This window comes from Hermetia illucens, chromosome 3, assembly GCF_905115235.1.
Source record: "Hermetia illucens chromosome 3, iHerIll2.2.curated.20191125, whole genome shotgun sequence".
NCBI classification, from domain to species: domain Eukaryota; kingdom Metazoa; phylum Arthropoda; class Insecta; order Diptera; family Stratiomyidae; genus Hermetia; species Hermetia illucens.
This window is the reverse complement of record NC_051851.1, coordinates 81,635,779-81,660,883: the sequence shown is the minus strand read 5'-3', so window position 1 is coordinate 81,660,883 and position 25,105 is coordinate 81,635,779. Positions and strand designations below refer to the sequence as shown.

Here is a 25,105-nt window from a genome sequence, read left to right as displayed (position 1 = left end):
GTAGCCAGATCTGAGGTGAAAGTATGAAGTAGTGATAGTCTCACGTTAGTAGCAACTCAATATGCTAACCACTAATTCTAAATGAAAAACAACAAATCGCGTAAAGTTATTTTCAACCAATAAATTTCCAAACCCTTCGTGAATTTTATGGGACCAAGTATAAATAGAAGAAAAGGAAAGAGACGCAGGAAGAAAATAAAATTTGTTACTTCTCGGTAGATGAAACATTCTTAGTAAATACAAATAATAAGATAAGTAACCAATTCTCGAGTAAAATTTAATCAAACTTAAGTGTGTAGATAAATAAAGATAACTCGTTTCACTCGATAAGCAATACATTCAAGATTTTTTAAAGTAAATTTGAATTAGTGGAAGATATCTAAACCAAGTAGCTATAACCAATTCGAAATTAAATTTAAACAATTAAAGTGACAAAATCAGCGGAAAATCCCATGCCAAGATGGAAGGCGGGCAGCAACAATCAAACGCTAACACGGCGGTCCGGTACAACTATAACAACATCACAACGGACGAGTTCCTGGCCTTGTTCAATGCAGCAGATATGCAAAATCTGTCCGTTGCACATACAATCCACTCGGTTACAGCGGCCGGCTCGACCGGAATGGCTAACGACAGCCTGTTCCTATACAATGTTACTAACACGAATTTCACCCCCACATACTTCAACGGAACGTACCCCAGCGGCTACACCCTAACGCATATCGTTATCGCATCGATTGTCGTTACGATTTTAATGATAATCATTGTTGTCGGCAATATGTTGGTGATAATCGCCATAGCAACAGAGAAGTCCTTAAAGAATATTCAAAATTGGTTCATCGCGTCGCTGGCCGTTGCGGATTTTTTCTTAGGCCTCATCATTATGCCCTTCTCGCTGGCTAATGAGCTGATGGGTTATTGGATATTCGGTAGTTGGTGGTGTGATATACATTCAGCAATGGATGTCCTTTTGTGTACAGCATCCATTATGAATTTGTGCTTAATATCCTTGGATCGATATTGGAGTATAACTAAGGCTGTTGAATATTTGAAATCAAGAACTCCTGCGAGAGCGGCGGTAATGATAGCGGCCGTTTGGATAATGTCGGGATTAATATGCATACCCCCACTGCTAGGGTGGAAGGTGAAACGACCGGACGGAGAGTTGCCGCAATGTGAGGTGAGTCCATTCGCCAATTTCCTAGTTCAAGAACATTGACCTGAACCTAACACTTTCTTGTTTGCTTCTACTGCTAAAGGATCTAAACATGTTTTCGAAATAGTGCCAGATTTAACTAAGTTCTAACCTGATGTTATTTTAAATTATTTGGTTCGCACCTGTGCATTCTGCTGATGAAAACCTTACCATCTTCGGATCCTCCGTCAAGTGATCCAATCAAATATCTAAACCTGACAACGCACTAGTGCGGCATCAAATTCTGTCAGCTATTCATAATTTAATTTGACGCACAACTTGAACATCGCAATTTGCCTTCTATGTTCACTCCTTTGTCTTGTTGTTACTGACATTCCTTCACGTGGACTCTTCCAGGATGGAAAGATACTGTTGATTTTCATGCCTACCTCCCACTTTTCACTTTTGGTGTTCTATTTTCCTCGGATCGACGTCAGTGTTGTTTTAGATGAATTTATTTTTAGACCCGATAATATTGTCTCTACAAGATTTGCAAAATCATCGATTGGCAGAGTGTACCTAAAGCCGGCATAAAATGATTAATATATGAAGTATGAAATTGATTGGGAATTTATATAAATATGGGAGAGGGGATGCTGATGAGAAATGAAATTATTCAACACGAATTGCTGGCGGATGTCATTGAATAATTTTCCATGTCATAACACAATTGTTTGTCCTCAGGGAATTGATAAATTTGAAACTACTGCAATTTATTTTGAGTATCAATTGATGTTGAAGGGGGGTACCAGGCGGTTCCTCATCTACAGCTTCAAGTGTGCTATAGATAGAGATACTATAGATGAATGTATGCACAATTTAAACAGATTGTTATGAAAGGAGTTTGATCATTGCCAAGAACGATGTCAGAGCAATTCAATTAACCAAATAAGTGGGATGTTTTGACCGTTTAGGTCCACCAACACCTAAATGTAATTTTAGCGAAGAGTCTTTTGAAATCCACTTTTCTGCCACTTTGCTAGCCAGTTCGAAGAAGTGAGTAAGGTACTTAGTTCTTCCTTTCCTCACTCGAATATTTTTTAAAGAGTTGTTTGACAGAGTAACACGATTTGGGATCATTCAATTAGAGAAACCAAAATAGCTAAATAAATAAAACTGTATGTGGTCTTCATTGTTTCGTTTCTCTCTTAGCTTAAAATTGATCACCATTCCCCTCTTGAAGTCGTATGGCTTTAAGATTCAACTTCCGCAGAGTAGACCAACTCCAAGTTTACTGCATTTAGGCTGACTCTGCAGTTTATGACTGTTTGGAAAATCTGTTCCCATGCTTTGTTCTCATTTCACGTCATATTTTAAGCTGCAAAGATATCCGGTTTGGTTCACAGGAGAAATTCATGATTCTTTACGTGCGAACATCGGTCTCGGCTAAAATTGCATCGAATAGGCAGTGCAGTCGATCTAACCTAGTTTAAAGCCACAAAAATTTTAATCAGGAACGCTATTCGGAGTGTCTATCAAATATTGAGGGCTCTCTTGAGCGTAATGAATTTAAGCCCTTCTGGTTACATGTCCAAATTTCCCGATTTTATGAACACTGCTCCGTTTGTTTCCACGATAATATTAGACTATTGTATTTCATTTTCGGGTAATTCTGATTATGAGTTTCTCCGCAATTAAATTTACCACCTCCTTACCTTCTTATCCCTGTCCCGATAAATTCGATACTCTTCTACCATATGCTCCTTCATTCGTCTTTGAATCGTCGCCATTGTCGAATTTTTCATCGACAGGTTTATTAAAATCGGTTCACTGTCTGTCTGCCCATCCGTCTGCCTGCCTCTGTCTCTCAAACGCATTTTTCTCTGAAACGTGTACACATATCGACACAGCATTCGGTGGAAGGGACCGTCAAGCACGCGGTGAATTACACTGTTCCTAATTGAATTTAAGGAGGTCCCAATATATCCTAAAAAGGATGCAAATTTGTTTTTTACCAAGCATGTGTTTTATATCAAATGGAAGGCCTCGAAGGAGTGCTTTTCACAGCAGATCTTAGCTTTGAAATGGGAGCGTATTGGGCTAGAAAAAAGTGAATACTTTAAAGGACCTACATTCAGAAATCACACAACTGAAAAACAATATGTTGGTCCATGCGTATGCATCTAGCTCTCAAAATTCTCTCCGTCATGATATCCGCTCCGATAAAGTTAATAACACTATATGCTTATATTTTGTAAATTTACTACGAATCCTTCTTCAGTTGCTCTTGAGTCCGTAAAATTTTGCAATAATATCGGTTTTAATAGCCATCATATTGGAAAATTTGGTGGCAGTTCTACTAATGTCAATAGAAGAAAAGACATGCAAACAATTTACACTAATTTCCCCCAAAATTGTTGACTAAGCTAACCATACCCTTCTCGTCTAAGGTGCAGTTCGTATGGCCTCAAACTGTTAGTTCTCTCCTCGTTAAGTTCTTACTTATGCGAAAGTCTAAGTAGTATCTTTAAGTTCTTTTTAAGCTTTTGTTCTACCTATTATTTCGATATCTGCTCAAACAGAGTTAATAATAGTACGTATATTATCACGTACATATATTTTCTGTGGAGACCCCTTAAATTGATCTCAAATCTGTGAAATTTTGCCGCAATATAAGAATTAACATAAAGCATCATGTTGGAAAGTCTAGTGAAAATTCTACCGTTATTAACAAAATTATAGTAAGCCTCAAATTATTACTTCCTAAGGGATAAACTGCCGGTATAATATCGAATTAAATATCGAGTATATTCATTGTATATATACTACCAGCTATGTATGAATAGAACTATCGTGTACCTAAACATTCTCTCGTAAAAAATCAACAAGCCCCTTCATACCTGAAGCATCGAGCTTCTGGTTTCTAGCTTATTTTGTCTCTCACACTCTGCATAGTTGACGCTTAGTGTCAGCAAATGTTTGCGTTAGTTTTTCCCCTGAAATCTCCGTCCCCGTCACCTGTTTATTATTAGTTATTAGTTACTCTCTTATAAAGATCTTGACATAAAGTGGCTTCGATCGTCGGTGTTGGCTTTGTTCTTCGCTTTCTTACCACTTCAAAGATATTCAGTCATCAGTCATTCTGTTAAACTCCTCCATTTGCAATATTCTGGAGTATGCTTCAATATTATAGCGCCCTTACCGTCGACCTTCATGCAATTGAATCAGTTTAAAGGAGGTTTACGCCCTTTCTGCTTTTTGAAAAGGATCTTGCCCATTTATACTACCTCCATCGTGTTGCATTTCTTACCGTGTCGTGATGCATGTCTGCTTTGTAAACTATTCCATGACCTAATGGACAGCTGCTTACCCTCCACAATAGAGCTTGGAATTGCTAAGCAAGAATGGTTGGCCATTTCTCATTATGGTTTGAAATGTGTAAGCTTCCGCACTGTATTTTTTTCTTCTTCTTGTGTACAATATCGTCTTGGAACCTTTCTGTTTGTTATATAATATATATATTTGAATTAAATAAATAAATAAAAAAGATAAAAATATAGAGTAACGTCTCGAAAAATGTTTACATGGGCACTTTTCCCTCGTAGGTTCCATGTAAAGAAATTCTATTGACAAACTGGCAGTGAAAATATTGCTTTTTCTCAGCAGCGGGTCAATTTGTTTCAGGATTATTGTGAGAATATACATAGGCCACTTGAGGATAATCTACCAATCGGACAAACTTGAGATATCTGCAGATTCTTCGGAGGGGGGAGGAGCTAAAACACCTTCGTTGAGAATCTAGGACAATGTCCGGCACTTTTGGAAATTGGCAAAAATACACCTGAGAGAATACCTAATACCAGACGCAATGGTGAAACGCCTAGATGAGCAACGCATCCTAAAATTTACCGTTTATATGACAGTTTGATGTACTAAATTAATTGATGTATACTATAATTATCAAAGGGTAAATTATTCTTGAAGGATTATTACCATCTTGATTTCATTTCCGGATTCTACTTATTCCAGGTGTCAGTACACCAAAGGAATAGGCTAGCTTTGTTCAATTTGTAATCTACTTATAACCAACTCTGGCCGATCTTTCTAGATTACTTCGTTTAAACCGTCGAGTTGTGCCAAGTTGAAGACCTAATTGATTGTTTTGCCATGCTGTAGCAGTTCGTAATGGTCAATTCCCTTCTAGGCCCACTCAACGCAGAACATAATCTTGCTTGCCCTCAATTAGGGCAAGTCGTTTATAGATCATGATGACTTCCGATCCCTTTTCTCGTATTTAATAAATTTTTAAGGTTTTGTGTGAAACAAACCTTATTAGAATCGAGACGGTGTCTGTCTGTCCGTCTGTCTGTCTGTCTGTCTGTCTGTCTGTCTGACTGTCTGTCACACCCGATTTATTCGGAAACGGCTACACCGATTATCACGAAAATTGGTGAGAGTATGTAATCTGGTGTTCCCTTTACATGCAGTAAGTGGCGCCATATTGTGTCAAGTCCAAGAGGGGGCTCCCCATACATGTGAATAGAGGGTGCAAATTTTTTTTTCACAGAATGTAGCCATATGGGGTATCAAAGGTCTCAATTAGTACTTTTCGAAACTGGTTCAATATTTGATATTGGGTGAAACATAGGGGAGTGAGGGCTCAAAATATGACCCCCAAAAAGTGTAACAGGTTTCGTTCTCAGAACCTATCCAACCGAAAAATCTGAAAAAAATCACAGTGATGCATCTCTACGAAATCTCAAAATATATCCGGTTCCGATATCTGCACAAATAAAGTTAATAATAGTATATTCCCACATTTTAGAAATTTACCCGGCACCCCCCCTTATGCTCATCCCAGAAGTACAAAATTTAGCATGCGTATAATGAAGAACATGAAGAAAATCCAATTATTACTAACAAAGTTATAGGGGGTAAAACTTTACCATTTTTTGTGAATTTCGTGCACTCTACAACCCGCATGACGTCATCATCACATATCATTCCGTCAATACCACAACGAAATGAGTTGTTATGGATGGGGTCGCAAAGAATTATTTTGTTTTAGTTTTTTAATCATTTGTATGTGAATATCAATTACTCCAACCAGACATGTCTGTATGTAGGTATATAGTATATGCGTGCTAATGAACTTTGCGAGTAGTACCTAATTCAGATAGATAGAAGTAAATCGGAAATATGGGTACGATCAATTTATATACGTGCCTATATGTGTACAGTATTCGGAAATAGGTAGTTTGTTTGTTTGGGGTGAGCGTAATGTGTACGTATGTCTCGTATTTTGGAAAAATATAAAGGATTATGTTGGATTTGTAGCTATATACGGATATAGAAATGTGCGTTGAAATTTCTTACATAAGATGAACACAAAACCTTTATACCCGAAGCGCGAGCTTCCGGTATTCCGACTTGTTTATCTCTCGTAATGATTCGCTTCAAAAACGGTTCAATTTCGTGGGGATTCAGTAACATTTCACTGATGGTAATTCTGCCACTCAATTTTTTTTCCGTGAATCCATGTGGAAGTTTAGCGTGCTCCTCTCAGATGATCCCAAACGGTCATGTTTAATGCGCCCGTTGTTTCCTGACACTTAACAGATTCTTCGGCATATTTTTACAGCGTTTTCGAACTTTCTATAGGGAACAAGTCGGAATCCCGGAAGCTGGTTGCCTAGGGCATAAAGGTTTTGTGTTTATTTTACTTTCCATTCGTACATAGCCATCTTTTAGATTTTCCCAAACTCCGAGATACCATATGTACATACATATCGAAGGCATAAATATATATATATATATATAAATACAACAACATCAAACCGCACTGGTCAAACACAAGCACGAACAAGAATAAGGATAGGGGAATACAACTTTGAGACCGTTGACAATTTCTCCTCTCTAGGGTCGAAAATCGCAACCCATTACAGTTACGATGATTAAATCCGCGCACGGTTGTTGTCAGCCAACAGAGTCTATTTACAGAAACTGTTTCGCTCGAAACATCTCACCATAGGGTCAAAGCTCTTCCTGTGCAAGACTATGATCTTGCCAGTCCTCATGTATTCCTCGGAAACTTGGGTTCTTAGCAAGAAAAATTGCGAACTCTTGGCCGCGTTCGAGAGAAGAATCCTCCGAAGAATTTTTGGCCCCCTACATGAGGATGGACCATTCCGTAGCCTACACAATGACGAAATCTATGAGCGATACCATGACCGTCCGGTTGTGGATAAAATCCGGCTCAATAGGTTACGGTGGGCGGGTCACTTAATCCGTATGGATGAAGATGATCCCACCCGGAAAGTCTATAAGGGCAATATCTATGGTAGGAAAAGAAGACGAGGCAGACCCTGCCTAAGATGGAGCGATGGCGTGGGCCAGGACGACAGACAGCTTTTAGGGATATCGAATTGGTGTACCTCGGCGCAAAACCGGGATGTCTGAAGTTCCTTATTAAGGCAGGCCTAGACCGGATACCGGTTGTTGCGCCGTTGATGATGATGATAAATATTGTATTCATGCTAAATGAATAAACAATTTTCAGAACTATGTCCTATATAATCGCCTAAATGTTGCCAAAGTTTAAATTTATAAACTTACTTCGGGGTTACCGGTGAATTTCGAAATGGTAATATTCTACTAATAATTTATTTTGTGCAGATTTTGAATCGGAATGTATTTGGTTGTTTAGATTCGGCAAAAAAAAAAAAACAATTTCCCATCCCCTTTCGCATATATGCGGAGCCCCTCTTGAAACTCAACAGCAAATGGCGCCACTTACTATACGTAAAAGAATTCACAGACCGCACCTTCTAACCAAATTTCGTGATAATCAGTTCAGCTGTTTTCACACAAAACCCTAGAAAACATGCTTCTTCGGATATCTACGAGTATCTCACTGATTTTTAAACCAATATAACCCTTTGCAGGAGCGACGAATTGCAGAACTGTTTGGACTAAAAATGTAGCCAGAAAGGTCACTTTTCAAACGCACGCCAGTTATATGACCCAATTTATATAGTAATAAAAATGTTAATCCAAATTGTAATTCAGAAATATCTAGCAAACCAAGTTTCGAAACAATTACTTTTGAATCCGAATTAGTTAAATTTCAATTTGGTTCAAAAATTGCTGGAGAATAATATAAGCACTCAAAAGTGTTAACGATGATGATGATCATGATTCGGATCTCTTTTGGAGTTCTACGTACAAATCGATGCTTTGAATAATTTTGTTCAATGGCATAAAAGCATCGAAAACGTTAGCGATGTTGTATTTATCTACTAAAACGATATCTGATCAATTATATGGCCATATAAATCCTTCTATAATACCAACTACCTGGATTTTCTTACGCTGTTTCAGTATTGTACTTTCATTATCTAACTCTTGAAGGTGCAAACCTGTTTTGTTATAGAAGTTGAAAATGTATTATTTTCGAGACATCATTGAGTATAACCCACCGCAAGTAAGACCTAGAGTTGTTATCATCAAGATGATTAATATCCTTTAGAAACACTCTTTGGATAGGTCTTCTTTTCCTGGTTAGTGTTCGTATTCCCCAATGGAGTTCGATCTCTCAGGATAATCGGGGTAAGCTTCTCATCTTAATCTAATTGCTTTATCCGGATACTTTTGCTTTCCTTGAAAGTTGCTCCTAATTTTCATTATAATCTTGTCATTCATGCTCCCTTATCAATCAAACCGCCTTCCTGAAATTATCATACGTTCCAGGCAGTTTTGTCGATAGTGACAAATATACTTCGTCCTTAAAGTACGAATTTTCCTTTGTAAGACCTGAAGGTGAGTTTTTCTTTCCTGGATGATCCCTATTCTATAGGAATTAGTTGTCTGTATTCGGTTTCTTCCATTGAGCCTAGATGTCTTTGGAAATCGATGGTGATTTCTTTTTTCTCCGTCTTATTATCTGTACGGTTACTTTGGAATAGCCATAAATATCTACACCACTCAATGCTTTGTATTTTTTGGATATTAGTTGATCTCATTTGATGTGTCTCCTCGGATGACGTTTCCCTTATTATCCTAATTTTTCGACATTATTATGGCCCAAAAGTATTCTATGTTACTAGAAAATATTCCAATTGGCTTCAGAAGGTTGACTTTTAGTCGCACCATAGAGATTCAGGACAGATATAGTAGACGATTTAAGTAACACGTGTTACCAGCTATTGGCTTTATTACTGAAGCCATATTTGGTTGTTTGGTTGGTAGTTTTGTCACCGCGAGACAAAACTAAAGTCACCTTGAGATATCCGGTAACGTATTGGGATCTTAATTCTTTTATGCTTATCCTTCCTGTGGTTTGAATACATTACTGTTCTCCATATTTTCATTGCTTGGATTATGAAGGTACCCACTTATATTAGCAATAAATGTGGAAAAGCAATAAAACTTGAACAATGATAGGTTGGTCTTTATACGATAGTGAATTTTTCAAACATCCCTTCAGTTTCTTCGTGAGAATGTTCTTTCTGTTCAGATGTTGATACATATGAGGCTGTGAAGATTTTGGTGGAAAAGTGGGAACTGTGAACGCTCACGCATACAGTGAGTTACATCCTTTTCCGGCGAATTTAATGGGGGGTCCTCATACATGCAAAAGGGGGGTGTACATTTTTTTTCATCAAGTATAGCCATGTGGGGTATCAAATTAAAGTTCTCGGTTAGTACTTTTCGAAGCGGGTCTTGGTTTTTACATTTGTTAGAAAGGTGCGGAGTGCGGGGGGTTGAAAGTGATCATTCATTTAAGGGGCCATTCTCAGAAACTACCAAGCCGAAAAATCTGAAAAAAGTCAGGATGCTGCCACTATATGGTGCCTAGGCTCCGAAACACCTTCCATACTGATATCTGTGCAAATAAAGTTAATAATAGTATATTACTATTATTTTTAGTAATTGGCTGCAAAACCCCCTTAAGTTCATGCTAGCGCCATGGAATAATATAAAGTATAAAATAGAGCATGATTTCACCAAGTTTGGTGAAAATCGCAGAATTATTAACAAAGTTATAATACGTCAAAGTTGTCGATTCCTTGCAAATTCAAGACTATGAATGTCAATATCATCCGAAAGTGGATATTCTCACATAATATATGCATATATTACGTGCTACGTACTAAGAAATACACAAAACCTTTGGTACCTGAAACGTCCAGCTACCGGTGTCCCGACTTGTTTTAGTTAAATGCTAAAGTTTTTGGAAAAATGTGGGACAGATTCGTCCAGAGGTAACTCATTAAACACTGCCTCGCCTATGTTTTGGGAGCAGGTGGTAATCGCTCCATTTATATATAATCACAAAGACGACATAGGTGCGAATTATATTGAAGTGAAATCCGTCGTATGTTCAGTCCTAAACTAGGTTCACGTATTCGAGGAGAGCGATCAGACCCGAGTCTGCAAGCGACTCTGAAGTGCCTTCGGTCACGAAACTTCACCGGAGATTATCTGGTAGCATGGGAACCGGGACGGCGCTCTGAGAGCATATGCTCCAGGAGAATTCCTGGAGGATATGTTCTCTGCCCGGTTATTTGCGGTTGGCCCCCTAGTGGGAGTTTCATGGTGTTTATGGTTATGCTTACATGGCGGGCAGAGCTCCTCGGAGCTCAGAGGGAGTTGCGGTGTACAACTCGGGTGCCGTACCCCTTAGAGGTGTTAGATAGGCCTCGCATCCACTGGTATTTGATTGTGGTCCCAAAATCAATCCATGCACGAAGAGGACCGTGGGATTAGGCCTACACGGCAGGTACTCACGTTAAACACCCAGGACTTTCAGTCCTAAACTAGGCCGAAGTAGTATATGTTTGTTCTTTAGGGTATCAGGCTTGGTACTTCGTTGTTAGCAAAAACTAAAATTACTTAACTACTTACTTAATGAGACAAATTGATTTTTTAGTAATTGATTAATCTCGCTATGCCTTTTCTTAGGAAATTGATCCTTCCGTCTAATATCTACAGTCATTTCGGTAATCTCGATTTATATTGCACATTATTTCAGTTTCTTAATAAACATTTCTTATTGAGTACTCCGTCCGTGGTTGTTAGTGAAGCACTATATATCAAGGCGCCCGGACCACAGAAGTCATTTACTCTTTCTGTTTGTGCTGGTATTATCTAACTATTTATATAGGTTTTCCCTGTCAAATTGCAAATTGAGGATTTTTCTTTTCAAATTCAGACTTATCCATTCCAAAGATCAAAAATCAGACAATCAGAAAAATGTATTTCTTTTTGAAAATCTGTACTTCGGTAATTGTATGGAATTAGAGAAAGAGGAATGAAATGTATGGAGAACGGGTGTCTTCGCTTCTTCACGATATCAAGGTTGGTGAGTCCAAGAACTTAAAGCGATTTTGGAAATTAACAATTCATCTGAAAGAGAATTCAAAGAAAAGAAACAAGAGAAAGAAGAAATTATTTGGATAGTTTTGAATACCGCTAACTAACTCGGGCAGAAAAGGGACTTCAAAGCGGTGTGTACAGCCAGGAAATATCACATCATTGTTTAGGAATCGAGCGAGGAGTGCTTGGGTACTTTCGGTCTTGCCTTCGGGTCTATATCTCTGTGTAAAATTTAGTTGGAATCTATGAAACTTCAATCCTTCGTTGCCCTACAGTCAATTTATCAGTGACGTTTGTTAGGTTGTTCTTCAGGCTAATTTACCTTGGTTAGAAAGGTTTTGAAAGAGTGAGCGAGGTTATAATTACGTGTATGTAAGACACTCCAACCCTGTTATCCTTTACTGGGTTCCTTGGTTCTTGTTTCTTCTTTAATAATTTCTCTCTTGTCTGGTAATATTAGGTAACGTCACGTGATGGCTTTGATTTAATCTGGACGATTTTAATCTGTAATCTGTAATTGTGTCTCCACTGTGCCGAACAACTTCATATACGTAACCTTCCCAAATACTTCATTATCGTGTTTCAAAGCTATTTTTTAAGTTTTGTGTTAAACAAAATCAAATCAAAATCGGTTCAATGTCTGTCTGTCTGTCTGTTACTGGAAAGGGCTGAATCAATTGCTACGAAATTTGGCGAAATCATGTGTTGTATGCCCCTTTACAGGCCGCGTGTGGTACCGTTTTGTGTTGAGTTTGAAGAGGGGCTCCCAATACATACAAACGGGGGTGTAATTTTTTTTCATATAATATGGTCTTGCGCAGTATTAAATGAGAGGGCTCAGTTAGTACTTTCCGAAATCTTATTTCTGATATTGGATGAAAGATAAGGGAGTAAGGGGTCAACATGTTTTCCCCAAAAAGTGCCACAGGCCAATCACATATACATATATTATGTGTTCATCGTCATGTGGTAATAGACAATGTTTGTTTATTTAAAATGAACACAGTATTTATCTCGTTGATATGTATGTACATATGTGTAGCTTGATGCTGGCGGAATATTTTGTATTCTCAGGTATGTCATCATCATCAGCGGCGCAACAACCGGTATCCGGTCTAGGCCTGACTTAATAAGGAAGTCCAGGCTTTACGCCGAGGTCCACCAATTCGATATCCCTAAAAGCCGTCTGGCGTCCTGACGTACGCCATTCCTCCATCTCAGGCAGGGTCAGCCTCATCTTCTTTTTCTACCATAGATATTGCCCTTATAGACTTTCCGGCTGGATCATCCTCATCCATACACAATAAAGGGCCTGCCCATCACAACCAGACAGTCGTGGTATCGCTCGTAGATTTTGCCGTTATGTAGACTACGAAATTGTCCATCCTCATGTAGGGGGCTAAAATTCTTCGGAGAATTATTCTCGCGAACGTGGCCGAAAGTTCGTAACTTTTTTGCAAAGAAGCCGGGTTTCCGAAGAATACATAATGACTGTCAAGATCATAGTCTGTACAGAAAAAACTTTGACAATATGATGATCCGGTTCGAGCGGAACAGTTTTTTGTAAGCTGAAATAGGCTCTGTTGGCTGCCAACAACGGTACGCGGATTTCATCGTGATAGATGTTATCGGTTCTGATTTTCAACCCTAGAGAGGAGAAATTTTCAACGATCTCAACGCTGTAGTCTCCTATTTTTATTCCTCTCGTTTGACCAGGGCGATTCGATGTTATTCGTTCAATGGTTTTTGGCGCGCACGTTTCCACCCTGTACTTCATCTTGCCTTCATTAATATGCAGCCCGAGAATTCGCGCCGCCTGCTCGATCTGGATGACGGTAGACTATATATCTCCGGTTGTTCTTCCCATAATGTCAATATCGTCAGCGTAGGCATTTACGTCTGCATCGCGAATCACTTTCTCCAGGATCAGGTTGAAAAGGACGCATGATAGAGCATCCCCTTTTCTTAGACCGTTGTTGATGTTGAATGGTGTTGAGAATGATCCTGCTGCTTTTACATGGCCTCGCACATTGGTCAGGGTCAGCTTTGTCAGTCTTATTGATTTGGTTGGGATACCGAATTCCCTCATTGCCGTGTACAGTTTTACCTTGGCCGCAACTGATGTCCATATTCCAACAGTTTCTCCATCGCTTGCCGCAGAGAAAAAATTTCATTTGTCGTTGATTTGCCTGGAGTGAAGCCTCGTTGGTATGGGCCAATGATGTTCTAGGCATAGGCAGATTTCCCTCTTTGTCTTGTCTCTTTGTCAAATAAATATTATTTCTTTCACTTACCCGTTCTTAGAAAAAACCTGACTGAAAAATGTAAACAAAAGCACGAAGCTGCTCTCATACAGTCTTTAGGCTTAGGTCAAAATACCCTTCATACCGGTTGCTACACAAATAAAGTTGTTAATAATATATAATGTATTGCTATGTTTTTTTCTGAAATTGACTGGAAACTCCCTTAAGTTTGCCCCAAGCCATAAAATTTTTCAATAATATAGATTATAGCGTAAAATAAAATACATCTAAGTTTAGTCGACCTTCTACTATTACTGACAAGTAGGTAGTTCAACTCAAGGACCTTTTAATTGGCTGAAGTGCTGATAAAAAACCGCGCGCAAGATCCATCGGAAAATTCTGGCAAATACAATGAAACTGTATCTCATCTAATCGATTGGCTAGGACATTCCTTAACAGAAGATATCATTGCTGAATTGTTATGTTGTTGGTTGAGGCTCGGCATCCAAAGGTCAGCATTCTGTTGGCCGGCTAGTCCAGTTTGTAAAGGGTGTTCCCTAACTGCTGGGCTAGGCTATCGGCCGCATATTGGGTGAAATTTGGGATGAGCCAGGAAATAAGCAGATGATCAGATGAACATACATGCTGAATGTAATTTATTTACTTTACTAAGCCGCACCTATATATGAACATAATTTGGCACAAATCTCTAAAAAATGTTTATTGTTGAATTGGGATTCAGAGACTATTTTAGAAATTATTTATCATTAAGATATTATAATATTTAACAAAATTATAAGTTTAATTAACTCAATTATTTATTTTTAAAATTTTGTTTAAAAAAATATTTTCCAATGTAAGAATTTTCAGTGTTCCCTTCTTAATTTTTTGTGTGAAACAAAACCTTATTCGAATCGATGTCTGTCTGTCACACCCGATTTACTCGAAAACGGCTGAACCGATTGTTACTAAATTTCGTGAGGGCTCCAAATGTGACCTACAGAAAGTGAAACAGGTCCCGTTTTCGAAACCTATCCAACTGAAAAATATGAAATCTCCACAACGATTCATCTACAAAAAAACTTGGCCTCAAAATGTATCCCATTCCGACATCTACTGAAATAACGTTGATAATAGTATATTACCATATTTGATAAATTTACCTGGAAAACCCCCTAAATTTGGTCCGAAAAGGCTCAGTTACTTGAAGGGGTCGTTCTCAGAAACAACCCAACTCAAATATCTGAAAAGAAATGTGATGATCCCCGTACCGATATCTGCTTAAATAAATAATAATTTATTTTCTATAAATGGACGGGGAAGCGCCCTTAGGTTTATTCTAGAATCATCAGTAATATAGGCTATACTATAAAGCATGATACTAATTTGGTGGAAAGCGCATTATTACTCCCAGAGTTACTGTGTTTGAAATTTTCACTTTCGTGGAAATTTCTTGCATTCTAAGACTTTAAATGTGAGTATCATACTAAAGCGAATGGTTTGACAAATGCCAACTTAAATATGCTTATATATTCAATACACAAAACCTTTCATAGTTGAAGCATTTAGCTTCCAGTTTCCCGACTTGTTCATATGCGTCAATGAGTTTCATAACTTCATCCCTGTCAAATGTAATTTTCTGTTGGATTCCCCGTCATTTTTTTCATGAAGCTGTGAACGGATGGTAAATTATGTCTTTGAAAATTATTCTTCTCTCCGCACATTTTGTCAGCGGCATGTATTAATTCTGCGTATTCGTCTCGTTTGACTTGTAGTTTGCTCCTGATATTGTTCAAATCCTTCATTTTGTGCTGAGGTTCTTACCGCGTGGTTTCCTTTTCGGTCTGTTATATTGGCTATTTCTTTTAGATGACTCAAATTCACCTCAACGCTATCGGCTTCACTTTAGTGCCTGAAAGATATTGTCTTCCGGGATATTGCGTTGTCATTCTTGGGTTCTGCAGATTTTCAATATCGAACCTGATAGCCAGGACGAGTCTGCTACTCGTATCATGCACTATCCGACATAGGCACCTTGCTCTAACGCTGTCGCTGCCGAAATTCGCCTCGCGGTATCAATACACATTAAGGACGTTTAATGTAGGTTCCTTCTCACTTAGGACATGGTCAGCGAATTCCATGAGCTTTCTACCATTCTCATAAGTTATATCGGGGAGGCTTTGGTCCTCAGTAGTTGAACTAGGTTCTTTTCGATTTTTACTTTAAAAAAGCCGAGAAGGAGCACGCGCCATTCAAGTGCAATGGATCAAATACTGACTTAAGGCGACTGTAAAATTTGTATTTTATTGAATCGGTTTTGGTGGATGCGTTGATTTGCCAAATATTGAAAAATTTAATTTTCGCTGGAAGCACCCCAATTCTTTCATTAATTGGTCTGAAATTTGCAATGGCAAAATTCTTATGGACTACAAAAACCTTCAAAAATAGTGTGCATTCGAATTAATAATTTCCCTTCCCGCACGGACCTGTTTAGTGAGTATTCTAGAGGTGCTAGTCCTGAACCGTGGGCGTACCTTTCGGGTTCTAAGTTCCTGGCCATTTTTTCCATTGTCATGATGTCCTGAGATGCATACCACCCTTCACCTTCCTCTCCCAATAATATTCGTCGATATTAGTCAATTACACCCAAGAGTCACATTGGAAAGCCATGTTCGATATTGTAAAGATAAAATTGTTTTGATTGGTAGATTCCAATGCAACTCTACATAGATTTTCGACTAGCCTCACATTCTGGCTGGTATTTTCGTCTCAGACTTTCCTCATTATACTTTCCCTTTTACCCGTTAATATTACTTGCAAAATTACGCATTATAACGCTCTTTTCTCTTCACTTTCAATATGACATTCTTCATTTACTCATCCATCCATCTACGACTCTCAAACAATTCAAATTACTCCAGATTTTTCTCTATTGATCAAATATTATTTCCAGATGAGTTCTTTTCTGCGATAATGATAAGGAGAGAAGAAATATCCTCCCAGCTTTGATTATTGTATAGGAAATGTTAAACATTCGGCAATGAGATTCGTGGTCATCATCATTTATCACTTTTGGTGAAAATTGTTGACAGAGTGTTGTAGGTCAAGTTAATTTATTAAGTCGGCACGAAAATTCATCGCTTCGATTCCAATGAGGCCCCCTAGGTTTTTCTCTCAATGACGCAGCATTAGCGATATTGGTATTGGGATGAATTGTGTAATTGTTTATATAAATCATTAGTGGATAATTGATGACGCACTTCGATATGGAAATATCAACATTCACTTCCAGGACTATTTTTAGAAGAAATTGCTTTCAAGGTAAACTTTCTCCTCGGAAAATTATATGAGTTTCATCAAGCATTAAAAAACTGGAAGCAGCAAAATATACTGACAGAGTCTACTTTCGACCTTGGGAGTCCGCGGGATGGCAATTACTTATTTATGTTGATTGATATGACTTTGAAGGGCACTTGTTTGATTTGTCACAAGTACAATTAGGCTTCATATGGGTTTGTTTCTGTTGATATTTGATTTTTGGGAATATCTTGAATTGACATTATAATCAGAAAAGGTCATTCTTTATGTTTTTTTCGTCGTGTTTATATATCGATATCGAAATTAAATTAAACAACAAATTATATATATATATGATAATACTGATAACATGAAGGTCATGGGTTCGTTCCACCCATGAGCCAACAACTGGCGTTCCAGGTTAATCTGAACTGACTTGCAAACGCAGAGCTGCATGCTACCAGATGCGTGTCATGGCTGGCGGATGGTGACACGGCCCACCGGGTCAGCTACGAATATCGCAAGATGGCTTGCGCAATACATGAGGACTGGCAAGATCATTGTCTTGCACAGTAAGAGCTTTGGCCCTATGGTGAGACGTTTCGAGCTGAACAGTTTTTGTAAGCTGAACTAGGCTCTGTTGGTTAACAACAACCGTGCGCGGATTTCATCATCGTAGCTGTTATCGGTTGTCATTTTCGACCCTAGATAGGAGAAGTTATCAACGCTCTCAAAGTTGTAGTCTCCTATCTTTATTCTTTCCACTTGACCAGTGCGGTTTGATGTTGCTGGTTGGTTGGTATTCGGTGCGGATGTTGCCACCATATATTTTGTCTTGCCTTCACTGGTGTGCAACCCAAAATTATGCGCCGCCTGCTAAATCTGGATGAAGGCGGTGTAAGTCTGGGGTAGTTCTTCCCATGATGTCAATATCGTCAGCGTAGGCCAGTAGTTAGGTAGGCTTAAAGAGAATCGTACCTATTGCATTTACCTCAGCATCACAAATCACCTTCACCAGGGCCAGGTGAAATAAGACGCATGATCGGGCATCCCCTCGTCTTAGACCGTTGTTGATTTCGAATGGTCTTGAGAGTGATCCTGCTGCTTTTATCTGGCCTCGTACATTTGTCAGGGACACCCCAGTCAGTCTTATCAATTTCGTCGGGATACCGAATTCTCTTAGGGCCGTGTACACTTTTACCCTGGCTATACTATTATAGGCGGCCTTAAAGTCGATGAAACGATCGTGCAACTGATGTCCATCGCTTGCCGGAGAGAGAAAATCTGATCTGCTACTGATTTGCCTGGAGTGAAGCCTCTTTGGTATGGGCCAATGGTCTTCTGAGCGTATTGGTCTGCGTGATATCTCCCTTCTCGTGTATGAGACAGATAATGCCTCTTTGCCAGTCGTCAGGCATTGATTCGCTGTCCCACACCTTCAGTATAAGCTGATGAACCACTTGGTGTAATTGGTCGCCTCGGCTCCTGGCAACTTATGATTTTTGAGCCGATGAATTGCACGGACTGTTTGTCCTATACTTGGTGGTGGCAGTATTTGTCCGTCGTCTTCAGTTGATGAGACCTCCAACTCGCCTATGTTCTGGTTGTTCAGTAGTTCATCAAAATAATCAACCCATTGCTCCAATATTCCCATTCTGTCGGAAATAAGATCCCTCTTTGTTTAGGCAGGATGAGCTTCGAGGTGTATAAGGCTTCATCCTGCTGACTTGTTAGTAGACCTTGCGAGCCTGGTGCGGTTGCTCCCTGTGCATTTCGAGTTCACAGACATGTTGGTTCTGCCAGGCTACCTTTTCCGTCTGCGAAGTCGCTCTTCCCCTCGCCGGAGTTCAAGATAAGTCTCTGCGTGCCCGCGTTCTTTGAGAATGCGACCTTACTCGGTATGCAGCGTTCTTCCGTTCCGTTGCTAGCTTATATTCGTCGTCATTTTACCGAATTTACCGGTCTGGGTATTTCGACTCAACAAAAGGGTGGAAAAGTTGAGAGAGGAGATTGGTCGTGTCACGTAAACATCTCTTGAACATCCATCACCAAGAGTGCACAGATGCGTTTTCAACATCCTTGATAACTAACATCTGTCCAATGATGTTCCAATCGAAGAATCCTCGAGGCGCTGAACTTGCCGTATGCTCCAATCGCATACGTAGGTTTCAAAAGAGCTTCCAGCGAAGGACAGACAACACCTTGGGGGATTCTATAAAAATCCCTCAAAATCAGTCCGTGAAAACAACCTCGATCTGGACCAGGCAGAAGGAGAAGGGTTTGGGGCGAAGCCAGCCGTTTCAATTTACAGGCACTGTAGCTCCAACATCTTAAACGTTCATGCGAGCCCCTCGCCGAAATGACCATGCCTGAGGTAACTGAATCTAACGTAGAAGTAGCCTTGAAAAGACAGGTAATTGGAAGACGCCAGGAGTTGATAAGATTCACAACTTCTGGCTAAAATGGTTCAAGAGTACTCACGGGGTAATGGCAAATCATTTTAATCAGATGATTGCCGATCCTAAATTAGTTCCAGCGTTTTTCACCAAGGAGATAACTTCTCTCATCACCAAGGAACAGGGTGTCTCTTACTTGTCACAATGTCGACCAATTACTTTTCTTTCTACCATCTACAAGGTCTTCACGTCAGTTCTGTGCGCGAACATCTCAAAACATCTTGATGTTCATAAATTGGTAGCTGAGAAGCAAAAAAGATGCGCAAAAGACTCCCGAGTAAAGAACTGCTTATATGATAATCAATACAGTAGCTGTGGTGGACAGTCTACCAAAAACGAAATATCTCGACAGCCTACATCGATTTTAGATCAGCTTTTGACGAAATATCACATTCGTGGTTGCTGCAATTGTTACGCTTGTACAAAATCAACCCGAATGTCGTTTTTCTCCACAGAACAGTGATGAAGAATTGGCTCACGAAGCTATCGATATCCTCACAAACATCAGGAGAGATACCAATCACGCCTGGCATCTTCCGAGCTGACTCTCTCTGAATCCATTATCCCTTCTTCTGTATAAAAGCAAATACGGATTCCAAGTCAAACATGTACATTTAGCGATTTAATGTATATTGAGAGGGAATTTGAACAGCATCTGTAGGTTATGCTTTAAACTGAGCTGCTCGGGAAAAATAAAATCATGGCAATCAACACCTTCGCCATTCCCGTCTTTGTATTTACTTTCGGTGTAATACAATGCAGTAATACGGATTTAAAATCTGTCAACAGACGGGTAAGGGTAGTAGCGAACAGCATTATGCGCAATAGAGCTGCCGAAAAACTGAGGGTCACTATCCCACGCCACCAGGGAGGAAGGGGGGTACTTGATTTAAAAATATTGTCCTTAATCAAGTACATTCTCTTTGTGAGTTTTACTTTCTCTCTTTCTTTCTTTCTCTAGCCAATTACATCAGACAAACCCATTCACGGCAGTCATATAAAAAATTTGTTGTTGTCAGGTATTGACATCGAAGCCTCCAACAAATGGTTACCTAATGGTGTACCATTTTTTTTGCTCCCAATAAAATATTATAAACGGTACATTCTTCACCAATTGTAGTTGTAGGTTATGCAACTATGCAACAGCGCATAGCATCTAGATGCAGGATGTTGAGCACTACCGAGTACACCAGCCTTGATAACTCCGTATACAAGATTCTCCATCAAAACCTTTCGTTGAAGTTTAACTTAGTGCAACCTACCATCCTTATTATAAGTATACTCCACAGAGAATCTTGGAAAATGATCGGGACAAACTACTGTGGGCACACTATTGCCAAGGACGACAGTGTTAATCACAATACACCCGATCTAGTTTTGCTTTTCAAGGAAGAACGAACGTGCTTCATAATCGATGTAACCATACCGTTGGACCGAAACACTGCTCGAAAACGCGAAAATATCCGGAACTACGGGCCCTTGGCGGACGATAAGAAGCAGGCTTGGAGACTACAAAAGATCGAAGTAGTCTCTGTGGTAATTTTAGCGACGGGATTAGTTCCGCAAAATATACATAAAGCGCCGAAAATGCTTGATCTAAGAGCCGGGCTGTACATGGAGGTGCAAAAAGCGGTCATTTTTGCAACCTGTGCTATAGTTCGGAGAGTCCTCTACGGTACCAATCTAGCCTAGTGGGCTCCAATCTTGATTCGTACTGTCTTCAATTTAAAATGTGTATATCCGTGGAGTTTAAAGTCACCGTGTCACTGCTTAAAGTGTTTGCGAAACTCATAGCAGTCAATAGAGCCTTCAACCCGTTCCGTTAATCGATCTATTATACTTCCACGATTCCACAGTTAGGCCGAATTGCGGCCCTTTCAGAACGTAGTCGGCGTGGCAACCGAGGAATGAGCATTTTCAATGGCGGCCCAATGCTCAACGACATTCTCAAGTGGGTTACTCAGAGTATCTGCCATCCGATTAGCAAGACAGCTCTCTCACTGTCCAGTGACAGCTGGATCATACAAACGATTGATGTTGAACTTCGTGGGTATCAGTTCCCAACCCTGTGAGAAGCGGCGAACGCAATACGGAATTGCCGGTCAGTTGAAACTCTCTTATGGGAATCTCTCTTCCAGAACGATATACCACCAATGATCAGACGGTGGAAGTTGCAGAAATCAGTAACGGTTCTGAGCCAAAGAATGTTTCGTGCGGACAGTCTAGAAACCAATCATAGTCCGCTTTCGCTAGCCAATGGACGCTGAAGTGAGGTCAGTCCTTATTCGAGGCGTTATTGACATTTCGGTACAAGTACAATTTGAAAATTTGCATGCTGCTTGCATTTATTTATCTTCCTAAAAATGCACCCACCTTGCCTGGCATTCACGCTCTTTCTGTTCAACAGTCCTTCCAGTTCTTTGTTGGACAATTTAATCTTAAGTTGATCAAATATCGCATAGAGAAAACACATTGTGGAAGATTCAACCAAGATAATATCCTTACTGAGGAAATGGCTCCGATCAGCTGAGCATATCTTGGAGAATGACGGAGTTAAATTGCTTATGTCCACACCTTTGCCATCGACCACAAAGCTGATCCCAGTAGTGGGGTGAATCGGAATACTCTTAAAAGATCTGACTCGGGACTCACACTCAGACGTGGTGATTATGGAGGATCTACTTCGTCCGAGTGTCGCTTCTGCGCCAAGATATGATCCCCCTTTATTGGCTGAAGAATACAGGGAAGAATACATTGAATTGTAAAAGGCAATCATCCTTGTGTTTATGCTATAGTCGGAAGAGGAGTGTCAGGTGACAGTCTGTCTTAGGTAGCTTTATTTTCAATTCGTTTTCACCTGAATTTAACAATGTTTTTAGCCTGCATAATATACATCAGTCCCAGTTTCTCTCTACAAGAGAGATCATAGAATTTTATGTTTCATGTATTATATATTAGAGCGAAGCTAGCTTCCTTTCGGAAAGTCAATAACCAACGCGTTAATTGAGTTACGAAACCAGTAAAATAGAGAAATATTTAGATAAAGCGTATTATCGCTGCCAATAGTTTTTTAAATCTACCAAGCTCTCGAGCACAGAGGTATAGTGCTCGCTTAACAAACTCAAAACGCTCGGTCTGAAAACATCAAAAGTCACACTAGCTTGCGTGTATGCATGCAAAGTATGCATGTTCTCCTATATGTTTGTGCAGAAAGATAGAAAGTAAGTATAAAGGTTAAGATAACATTTCCACTCTCTTATAGAAACATGAAGTTTAACACAGTTTTTTGTACCTTATTCGCTCAAAAGCTGCATACGCAGCGTTACTTCACTCATAAATGATGCAGCGCTTCAAAGATATCCTTCAGGCACTTTACACGTATGTACATATGTTGTTTTACAGCAGGTTTTAAAGTGCTCCCTCGTTCAAGTACAACTTGCTGATAGCCTCCATATGTCCGTCCGTATATCTCGTCGGAAATGTCAGCCGTAATTGTGCATGTAGCTCACAAAATACATATGCCTCTCATTCATGCGTGCATTCACATGATTTCATGCGTGTCGTTTTGAAAAGCGATTATCCTTCCATTAAATGAAAGCTCACATGGATCTCCACTCGAGTTTGTTCCGTCATAAAAGCATCCGCAATTGCTGTAATATCGTTTTCAAAAGTCAAATACAGCGAATATTCGCCAAGGTGTACTTCGAATATTGTTCAATTTAAACTTTCCCTTGCGAGATAGGAAGGGAAAATCAGTTTTGGGAAAATCGAAATGCCTGAGAAGCGAAAAATTAAAACAGCACTCTAGCGTGGCTGAACGTAAAAAAATACCAACAGAGAGGCAGGGTGGGCACAATATGAAAGCGCGTATCGTACGCTTAGGGAAAGTCTCTGAAAAAACATTTTCCGGTAGAAAATAGAAGCAACCAAGCAGATATTTTCGAAGGGTTTGAAGCTTCTCCTCGTATTTTATTCCAGGTTCTTGGGCTGGCTTTTTCCTAGAAAACACGGAGGACACATTCTGAAGTAGAAAAGGACGAGAAATTACTGAGGAAGGGATGGCGCAGCGGTGCTAATCGTATACATTAATCGTTAATGGTTGAGACTCCTCCCTTTTGCTTTTTCGTTTTGAACCCAGCTTAAACCCCTACTGAAATCGGGGCAAGACCTATGTAGGCGGCGACTAGGGTAAATGGATAATGCTTTGAAAAACAAACCAAAACTTTTATTAGGGCACCGGAGCTCTGATAATAAGATTCTGAGAATTGAGGATTATTTTCGGTTTAACATTTAAAGCTGAAGAAATGGACGGACCGCTTACAGCATGCGGGCTTTTTAGAAGTACATATGTAGGTATCCATATACGAAGTGTCTTCCGCAGTAGTAACCACTTTCAATTCTAATTTTGCGAGCAGATAGGTACGAATCTCAAATCCGCCCTGCGAGGATATAACCTCTTCAAGCTTTTCTATTATTCATTATTCCTAACGCCCCGTAGGAAACAATAGGCAAACCCGAGCATAAAAAATTCTAAGAAAAAAGTATCTAAGTAGCATAAAACGTAAGAAGATTACAGATTACGTGGTAACGGTGGCGAGTATCTCATCAACTGCAAAAGGTTCACTGCCATGCATAGAAATGTTCTCCAAGGCGTTTCGCGTTTCCCTTTTCCGTTTCCTACGTAAGTCTGAATATGAGCGCTACAAACTTTTTTCCACCAAAGGGTTTCCCTTTTGCTTGTTGTTTTGTTCGCTTCGCTTAAGAGAATTTCACTTTTGGGGGAAAGAAATTACGAACACGGAACTTTGCACCCACTCCGCGTAACAGCATATACTTAGACTTAATGAAAATTAGTTATCAAATTTTCATAAAAGACAGCGCGCGTAATTGAATTTGAGGAAGGCTGAAATTTCAGTTATGTTTTTTCAGTGCCTAATGAATTGTTCCTGCGGCACGAGCGTCGGAAAGTTTGAAATATGAATGTACACACATATATGGCGGTGAAAGTTGCTGTAATTGTTCGTTTTGTGTTCCGTTTCGAGTAGTTCGCCTAATATAAATCACGTGAAATACAATGCAACCGCTGTGAGAACGCGGAAATGTACGCGACTCCAGCGTACCGGTTGTTTTCCTGAAATGAAATTACCTCATGAAATTGAATTTTGGAAAGATGCTTTTATCTTGTTGGGATCACGTAGTGAGTAGTTCGCGCTACAAAGGATGCACTCAGTGCGGTATGAACCTCAAAGCTTCTGTTTTTTATACACAAAAGGTCGCAGATTATTTGAATTCTTTGAAGTAAGCTTTGTATCCTTCGTATGCCATTACTTTGTACTGTTGGCAGTTTTTCTTACTTTCTGGGTTGGGATTTCTGCTCCCAGTTCCTTCTCTATCTCGCTTTGGTCCGATGATTTGAAATACTTGCCAAAATGTATACATATGTTTTCTTTTCTTGGCAATGGGGCTTTTGCACAGACGATTTAATATTAATTGCATTAAGATAAGTTGCATTGGGCTCTAAACAAACTATGCTACCCTCCCTAAAGGCTATAGTATATCTATCAATATTAAGAAATTTATAGATTCCTCCTACTTCT

The 25,105-nt window shown here is 39.5% G+C and overlaps 1 protein-coding gene across 1 annotated transcript in view; it reads left to right on the top strand.

Annotated features, from left to right (window-relative positions):
* Positions 1–460: 460 nt before the first annotated feature.
* Positions 461–25,105, top strand: part of LOC119652052 (alpha-2 adrenergic receptor) — a 343,866-nt gene continuing 319,221 nt past the window's right edge. The window contains exon 1 of the mRNA XM_038055988.1: positions 461–1,180. Coding sequence (XP_037911916.1) covers positions 461–1,180 — 720 coding nt within the window. The remainder of the gene's footprint in view (positions 1,181–25,105) is intronic.